This window comes from Triticum aestivum, chromosome 3A (assembly GCF_018294505.1).
Source record: "Triticum aestivum cultivar Chinese Spring chromosome 3A, IWGSC CS RefSeq v2.1, whole genome shotgun sequence".
In the NCBI taxonomy this organism is placed as follows: Eukaryota; Viridiplantae; Streptophyta; class Magnoliopsida; order Poales; family Poaceae; genus Triticum; species Triticum aestivum.
In genome coordinates this window covers 521,985,398-521,994,395 of record NC_057800.1, presented here as the reverse complement: position 1 = coordinate 521,994,395, position 8,998 = coordinate 521,985,398, and the positions used below count along the sequence as shown (strand labels likewise).

The following is an 8,998-nucleotide window of genomic DNA, read 5'->3' as shown; positions in this document are numbered from 1 at the left end:
CCTCTCTCCCCCACTCCTTTATATACGTGGCCAGGGGGCATCCCAAAACGCAACAGACAATCTTTTAGCCGTGTGCGGTGCCCCCTCTATAGTTTAACGCATCGGTCATATTGTCGTAGTGCTTAGGTGAAGCTCTGCGCCGGTAACTTCATCATTACCGTCGTCACGCCGTCGTGCTAGCAGAACTCTTCCTCGTCCTTATCTGGATCAAGAGCTCGAGGGACGTCATCGTGCTGAACGTGTGCTGAACACGGAGGTGCCGTACGTTCGATACTTGGATTGGTTGGATCGTGAAGACCGCGTTACTAAACGTTTCCGCTTTCGGTCTATGAGGGTACATGGACACACTTCCCCGTCTCGTTGCTATGCATCTTCTAGTTAGATCTTGCGTGATCGTAGGAATTTTTTTAAATTACTACGTTCTCCGACAGTATAAACCCGTGCTACTAGTAGTGTCATCCTCTACAGTCACCATGTTGACGCCGCCTGTTCGCATTCATCCTGCTCGTGAGGCCGCGCCCCGATATATGGAACCAATGTGCGCCCTGGTTACATGCGGTGAGGCGACGACCACGACATGGTTGTCGGAAGCATGGATTGTCGTCTTATGCGGCGAGGCTAAATTCAACCATTCACGGGAGACTGGATCGTTGCAATGTGTCGTATGTACACAACAAACACCAGACACGGCTGCAGCTTGCCAAAACACCCTAAGCAACATACACAGTTCTCGGTTTCACTGACCACTCAACACCAACCTTTGCCGATCGAGTTCCCTGTATCCCATTCAAAGCCAGATCTAGCTAGCCCAAACCCATTCCCACGGTCTCGGCTAGCACTAGAGTTCAGCAGGGCGGACTCAAGCTCCACCACAAGACATCCATGGTGCTCTAGAGGAGGGCGCGTCCGGAAAGGAGGCACACGGGAGTAGAATTTACCTGCCCGGTGGAGGAACTCCAGAGAGAAAAGGGAGGAAGAGACGAAGGAGAGGATCGTTGTCGGTTGTCATGCACATGTTCCCCGTTTTGTCGGTTGTCCATTGTCTTTCTTAAGAAAAAAAGTTTTCTCCTATTTATATTATAAAGCAAACACCCGATGCATTCAGCTTGCTGGGGCCGCAGCACAGAAAAGCCCAAAGAAAAAACAAGAAAAAATAGAGAAATAAATACCGACACTGGCAGATCAACGGAGAAAGGAAGACCGGCAACCGCTGCACCCTCCGAAGAAGTACCACCATGCTTCCAGCATCTCGAAGCGTCGCGCACCAAGCAACACCTTCAAGAAGGAATGCGATGATGCCGCCGCTGTTGCCCGAACAAGTTCTAGGGTTTTCCCGGTACGCGAGTGATAGTGGGGAAAGGATATACCCGATGCCCCTCAGGAAGGTCCGACGACGCCTGCAGGCGTCATCGCATCGGTGTCGACATGCCGACAGGGATTTCTCCCGATCCACAGCCGCCACCCCTCCAGACACTTCAAAGTGCACCACCCACGCAGCCGCCCACCAGCATGTGCCACCACGATTACCGGACCACCCTCGCCGTCTCTCTGGAGCTCCCAACACGAGGCCTGGAGAGGGAAATGAGACAATAGCCACGAGAGCAGGCACTACTCGACCGGTGGGAGGGAACAACCAACATCGCAAGAGCGAAGCCGACCGGACGCGGCGACGAGGACTTGCCGAGCCTTACGGCGCGGCCGGGCCCACGTGTGCCCGGACAATCCCTGTCACCGCGCTGCAACACGCCGACCAACGAAGCACTCGCCGCCCGTAGACCGCCGCTGCCTCGCCACTGCCACCAAGAAGCAACGCCGACGAACGACATGCCACCGGCCCGACCCAACCCAGATGGGGCCCAAACGGGCCTAGATCTGGGCTCAATGGGCGCTGCCGGCCAATAGCGCCATCGTACCGCCCCACAACTAGCGGCCGAGCCGCCGCGTCGAGGGCCACCGTGGCATGCAGCATCGCCGCTGCCTTGCCACACCGCCGCCGGCCGAAGGGCACCGCCCCCGGCCATCACCGCCCGAGCAGGAGGGACAGCGCGCGGGGAAGGACAGGCCCGCCGCCGCCGGCAGCACCATGCGGGCAGGGCCCGCCGGCGCCCGCTGGCAGCGGCGGGGGGAGGGAGGAGCGAGGGGAGCGTGGAGGAGAGACGGGTCGAGGCCCCCGGTCGCCCCGCTCGGGGAGGCGACGCGGGGGTTACAGGGGAGGAAGGGGGGAGGAGGTGGGGGCGAAGGGGCGGGGGAGGGCAAGCGGCGGCGGGGGCCGGCGGCGGCGGCGGCGATGCACGGCCGGGGAGCCGGCAACAGCGAGGGAAACCCTAGGGAGCCGCTCCTCCTGCTTTTACTGGATTCCAGACTGGAAGTATGAAATGTCCATTGTCTTTCTTTACAGTAACATAAAAAAAAATCACATGTGTAGAGGACATACCACCCCCCTCCCCCCTCCATCCCATTCTATAATGTAATGCGTATAATTTTTTTAAAGAGTCAAACTTTGCAGACTTTGATCAAATTTATAGAGAAAACTGTTTATATCTACAATGTTAAATTTAAAATTTCTGAAACTACATTTTATGATGAATCTAATGATATATTTTGACATTTTATATGTAGATGTTTCTCTCCAGAAATTTGGTCAAAGTTTGTAAGGTTTGATTTTTTTTAAATCTATATGCACTACATGATGGAATGGAGGGAGTACATTATATGTTGCTTTTGGCTCGAGGGAGTATATGCATCTAGGCGCCAAAAATGTATTATGCCAAGGTCAAAAAAATGTGGAAAAAAATATATGTGTTCATTGTCACACCCAAATAGTACCTGCAAATCTTTAGGCAAAAAGTTTAAGAATGTTGACCTGTGCAAAAAAAGAAGTCAACCGACAAATGTTACCGTCAAATGGTGTATTTAATTTTGTTTTTTTTCTCCGACGAAGCAATGCTACCCCGTTGCGCGTGAAAATTGACAAGCAAGCTTGTTACACTAGCAAATGTTTTTTGAAACACACTTGTTACACTAACATGAACAACTACAAAAAGAATTAGAATTTTTAGAATTTATTTTCTGTTTGTTTTTAATTTACTATTCACCAGCGAGCATATGCTCCCTAGAGCCAAAACTTCAGATATGCCAACTTTGGACTCACAAATAGCAAAAGGCATCCAGATGATTAATGCAAATGCAGTGATCAGCTGGCAATGCATGTACATGCTAGACCACAAGAGAGGATCCATTCCATGGTAACTCTGTTAATGTAAGGGCGCTGTGGTGCATTGCTGGGCAAATCTCCTTTGGCAGTGGCCGGTGGATCGCCACCTTGCGCGGGTGCGAACACTGCAAAGGAAGACTAGCCCGGTAATGCATGAGCCCTACTCCATCATCATCATGTGCCCACACTCCTGACTTCTGCTACGCCTTATTTAGCACAGGCTTCTCGGTGAATTGGTCTCTGAACCTTCAGGTTTTCGCCTTCCATACTTATAGATGCGCACACGGTCTTGGACACGCGCTACAGTGCGTAGGATGGATATTTTCTTTAGCAAAGTATAAGGGTTGGGAAGCCCCTGTGTGGCTGTCTCGGACGATGACATATGGAATCGGCATTTTCTCGATCCGACCGTAATATCCAGTAGCTCCTTCTCCCTCCCAAACATGCCCTTGACTGGTTGATCGTTCTGTATGATCGGGCTGACGTGTCTGCTGCGGTTAAGCCGGCCGCAACTGATCAATCGTTCCTACGATCTTACAAAATCTCTCTGAATATTCCTGACATGCGGCATGTGGCATATGCCGCAGATATATGCTACTGGTAGAAAGAGCTTCAGAAGCATGCATGAAATCTGAACATGTCGACCCAAACAACTTGTGATTTTGCTCGCAACAAGTCCTCGCTCTTTAGTCTCAAAAAGTGGACGCATATCCACTTCTTGGCAACTCGCATATGCAAGGGTGCACGTGCTCTGTTGCCGTCGGGCCGAAAGGCGAAGGATGAGCAGTAGCAGGCCGGGAAGATCCTGCGGAATGTGCCCTGGCTTAACTAAGCTGCCAGTCAGATTGAGAGTCGAGCTGTGAGCGATCTGATGGATCGTATCTGAAGGAAGCAGAGCAAGCCGCGTACGCCGAGGAGAAACGAAAGCTCTCTCTTGCTTTTAGAGGGAGGGAATAGAGGCCAAACAAAGGGACCAGCATTCCATTCCGGAAACAAAATCCCACCGGAGAATCGATGTCCCGATCGATCGCCATCAATCAAGAAGGAAGCTCCTTCCGAATAGCCCCCGCCTCGAGAATATGCCGCGCAGGATCCGTCTCTCGAGGCCGGCCACGCGCTAGTAGTATATATGCACTCGCCTACGATCAGCACAAGCAGCAGCAGCGGCAACCAGCAATGCGGCGGACCGTGAATTACAGGGCAATTCTCCTTTGGCACCGGTAACGCAAGGCTGCATGCATGCATGCTCTTTCTGGTGACCATGCTGATTAGCCCTAGCCCAGCTAGTGCCAAAGGAGAATTGCCCTGCGATTTTGCGTGCGCGGATTGGGAATTCCTTGTGCTGCTGCTGCTGCTGCTGCTTTCTTCAGAGAGAGACCTGCTAGCTCTGCATCTGCCAGCTCTTCGTTTGCTTCCTCTTTGTCTTTGGTCGCTCGCCGGCCGTCGCAGGGTTTCACTGTCCTGAGCAGTCGTAATTTGTTTGTGGCTTTGTGCTATGCAGAAGCAGACTTGTAGTTCCAGTCCAGTTGCTGCCGCGCGGTGCGGATGCATGCGTTCAGCAGATCGAGGCCTTCACCCCTGTGGTGTTGTGGACGGCGATGCTGGTCCGTCGTCAACCTTTTCCCTGTCGTTAGCAGCCTAGCTAGTCGAGGTAGACGTCGAGATCAGATCTGGCCTTATAAAAACAGCCGCTTGGCCGTGCCGCGTTTACTTGGGATTGTTTGTTAAGCCCCTCGTGCGCGCCCGCGTTGCGTGCTGCGGTGCCACTCTCACGCCCGACGTTTCTTCCGCATGAAGCAAATATCCAAGCACACTACTGTAGCGCATAGTAACACCTCACCAGGTAACCCTGGCCGGCAGCTTACCGGTCAATCCATATCTAATCGAATAGCTAGCTAGCTGGGCACGCTACGGTCGCCGACGTGTGTGCATCGCGCATCGGGAGAGGCCGGCCGGGAGTCAACCAATATGTATAGGAGTGCAAGTTGGTGCCAAATGTTCGTTGCCATGCCAAACCGCGGAGAAAAGTTGAGGCGTCGGTTCATACCATGACATGCGGTGCCAGACGTGAAATTAGCCCATTATTCATTTCTTTCTTCATGTTTTGTGAGGTTGTGAGCGAACCCTTTACTCCAAGCTAAGGAACTTCGTGTCGTGGCTGCTCCACACCGCCGCAGTCTTTTGAACTGAACTCCGCTGCCTTCCCGTGCGCGAAACGAGTGGGCGCTGTGTCGTGGGTCAGTTTCGGGGCGGGGGGCAGAGAGAGACCAGAAGAATGATTCATTTGGAACGACGAGCCATTTCGCGAATCAATCGAATGTCTCTCTATCCATATCAATTCTATCTTTATATGACGGGCCATAAAAATAGAAGTATTTTTTTATGGCATGCGAGTACTCCCTCCGTTTGAAAGCATTTGAAGTTTAGGTTTAGGCCTCCTATGATTCTAAGGATTTTCAGAAATTTTGGAGGATTTTAATCCTTAGGGTTTGCTTTCTATGTTGGTTGTTTAATTCATACTTTCTTCATTCTAGAATATAGTGCGTCCGCGCTTACCGAGGTCTAACTTTGACCATAAATTTAACCAACGAGACCAACTGCGGCAGGAGAAAAAAATATATAATTGAAAACTTCTTTCGAATACGAATTCACTGATATAATTTTTGCTCCCGCCGCAATCGGTCTTGGTAGTTAAATTTACGGTCAAAGTTGAAGCACGGGAATAGATGAAGCACTACATTGTGGAATGGAGGGAGTATGATTTTGAAGATTTCTTTTTTGAGGATTTCTTTGTCCTACTTTCCATATATTGGTTTTCTAGCATCTAATCAAACCTCTTTGAAAGAATCTTTTATTTTTTTTATGATGCAATCAAACAACCCCAAATCATGTAGGATTGAGATGACCATGACATTTCAATCCTATGTTTTTTCCCTATTCCAGCGTTTTTAGAATCCTATGAACCAAAGAGGCCCTTATTTTAAGCCAACCTTTTTTAGTTTCAAAAGTCTATAGAAAATATACCAATATATAAGATATTAAATTAGTTTCATCGTATTGATCATAAAGTACATTTCCATGCTCTATACATTTGATGTTGTGGATATTAATAAAGTTTTCTACAAACTTGATTAAACATAAGGAAGTTTGGCTTAATTAGGACAAACCTAAAACTTTAAATATTTTGAAATGGAGGAAGTAGGATTCAGAGTGCTTGACAAGTAATTGCTGAGATTGAAAGATTTCCACCGCCATGAGGAATTCAAGCTTATCCTCTTCATGCGTCATGACAATGACCTTGACCTAGGCAATGTACAACGTAGCAGTGCAAAAGTTGAAGATCTTCTAATGCTCACCACTTTTTATTTGTGTGTATCTACCGGCGACCGGAGTATTGAATTGATGAATACTACTACAAGACAAATGATTCAACCAAACCATTGACAAAAGGGGTTTGTATCCCTCTCAATCTCTCGTCCAATCAATATGTGCAATCGTACTGACCTCAGATTCTTCTGTGTGCTAATGTACACTGTTTTAAATAGTCCGCTATAGCTCCGCTATAGCACGCTATAGCGTTTACAAAAGGTCTTGCGCTAAGAGACTTTGGTCCAAACAAATGAATAAAAACATTTTAAATAGCGCGCTATAGCTCCACTATAGCACGTTATAGCATTTGAAAAAGGTCCGCCTCTAAGATGCTTAGCGCGCTATTTAAAACTTTGCTAATGTATGAGCAAAAGAAGGTATACCAAAAGAAGGTGAGAAAACTAACCAACAAAAGCGCAAGAGAACGAACATGAAACTAAAACTGCAATTTTGTCCGCTCGATCCATCTTATTGGAGGCCTGTCCCACATGTCAGACAAGACATGCTCACGTCATGGCAGTGCCCTCCGCCGGCTGCTCGACCTTGACCCCTCCTGCCATTGCCGCCAGGCCGTCGCGGGCATATTGCCGCCGGAACACTATGGCGCATTCCGGCAGCTCGCCGAGCCCCGCGAACATCGCGTCGTCTTCTTCGCTTCCTTCCCGGCCGACGGCCTCGCCGCCGAACTCGTCCGGAAGGAGCGCGGCCGTGTCGACCTCGACCACCGCTTTGCCGAAGAACATGGGCCCGTACAGCAGCATGTCGTCGGCCGCCTCGACTTCGGAGGGCGAGGTAGACGAGGTGACCGACACGACGTCGTAGAGCCACCGGAAATCGTCGTGCACCTCGATGGCCGGCGCCGGGCTCGCGGTGACTAGACCGCCGGCAACGTTGGCGGTGCCATGGTGCGTGCCGTCGGATTTCGCTGGCTCGGGCGACGGGAGCGGCCGCTCCTTGCTGGGTTTCGGTGTCGGTGTCGGGCGGCTCTGCGCCCTCGCCGCCGTGCTGGAGTGGTTGTGCTCGTAGGAGTAGGTGATGAGCACCGTGTCCGGGTCGGCCTGGCTCCTCTCCACCTGCTTCCTCGCCGGGCACCCCTTGGAGCTACTGCACCGGTAGTAAGCCCTGCTCGTAATTGAACACCAAACCCAGATCAGCAAACCTCACCATGCATGGTCTCAATCGAAGAGCACAAGAACATGTCAAACGGAGCAAACTAATCCGTTGCATGCCGTCCCAATCCAGTACAAAGTCCGAGTTAATTGCAGAGTTATGGTGACTTAAATTAGGTCGTACATGGGCGTACCTTGGGAAGGGTGAGCCCTTGATGGGCTTCTGGCCGTACTTCCGCCACGCCCACGAGTCGGTCGGCGTGTTGCCCTCGCCGACGCCCTTGGGCCGCGGGACGTTCAGGTCGGCGAGAGGCACGGTCACCACTCGCTTCTGCAACGATCGCCTCCTCCCGCTAGTCGACGGCACCGCCGGTGGCGAAGGCGACCCCGGGCTGTTGCGGTCCGCCGAAACGCCGTCCCCGCTGGCCTTCTGCTCGCCGCCGGACACCGCCCCGTCGCTCCACTCGCCGTCCATGCAACAAGATCGGAGAAGCACAAGCTAGCAGACGGTGGACTGTCAGCCGCAATCGACCGATCGGAAATGGAGTCGGAAGAACGAGCGGGGGGCGGAGGGGGTAGGGATCGATATGCCACCGGCTGCAACGGACAAGCCGGCGATCCGCCGGATATAAAGAAACCGGGAGGTGGGCTGTGCGAGTGAACTAAACAAACACGAGGCCGTGTGTGTGCGCGCGCGCCTGTATCATGTGCCGTCGTGACGCTGCGGCGCTGTTCGAATTCGTGCGATAGGGTGGGGGCTGGCCGTGGCCGTGGCCGGGGACGGGGACGTGGGGTTGTGGGCGCGCACGCTGCGACGGGCGGGGGATTAAACAACAAGAGAGAGACAGGCTTGGCTTGAGAATACGATCGAGCGTGTGACGGCGACGCCTCCCCAACTATTTCATCTCATGCACTAACCTCTGCGTCGATCGGTGTCATCGTCATCTCATCTATCAGTCAGCTGTCCCTTCGATCTCAATAACGCACCCATCGACCGGCGAGTAGACGAGGAGTAGCAGTTTTCTAGAATATATGTACGCGCAGGGGTGGTTGAAAGGATAATCGCGGGAGTTTTTTAGACTTCAAGAGCTTTCTTGACGATGTCTCATGGTAGAATTTTCAGCTACATGCATGACCAGTAAATGGCATGGTAATTCTGGTACAGACCTGGTGTTCTCTCTTTGCTTGGAGGAGAAACAATGATGTCTGCGATTTCAGATAATCATAATTATACTGTCTAGAACTCTAGGTTAGTCTGCACTGTCATGCTTGATGCAGTTAGCTCGCAAAAAAAAATGCTTGATAC

The 8,998-nt window shown here is 51.5% G+C and overlaps 1 protein-coding gene across 1 annotated transcript; it reads right to left on the bottom strand.

The window, feature by feature from the left end:
• Nucleotides 1-6,826: 6,826 nt before the first annotated feature.
• LOC123058542 (probable WRKY transcription factor 65) lies at nt 6,827-8,495 on the bottom strand. Its single transcript, XM_044481256.1, has 2 exons — nt 7,887-8,495; nt 6,827-7,705 (listed from the first exon to the last, which is right to left on the bottom strand). The coding sequence occupies exons 1-2, from the start codon at nt 8,165-8,167 to the stop codon at nt 7,090-7,092; spliced, it is 897 nt and encodes a 298-aa protein (XP_044337191.1). The 5' UTR covers nt 8,168-8,495; the 3' UTR covers nt 6,827-7,089.
• Between the last annotated feature and the right edge of the window lie 503 nt (nt 8,496-8,998).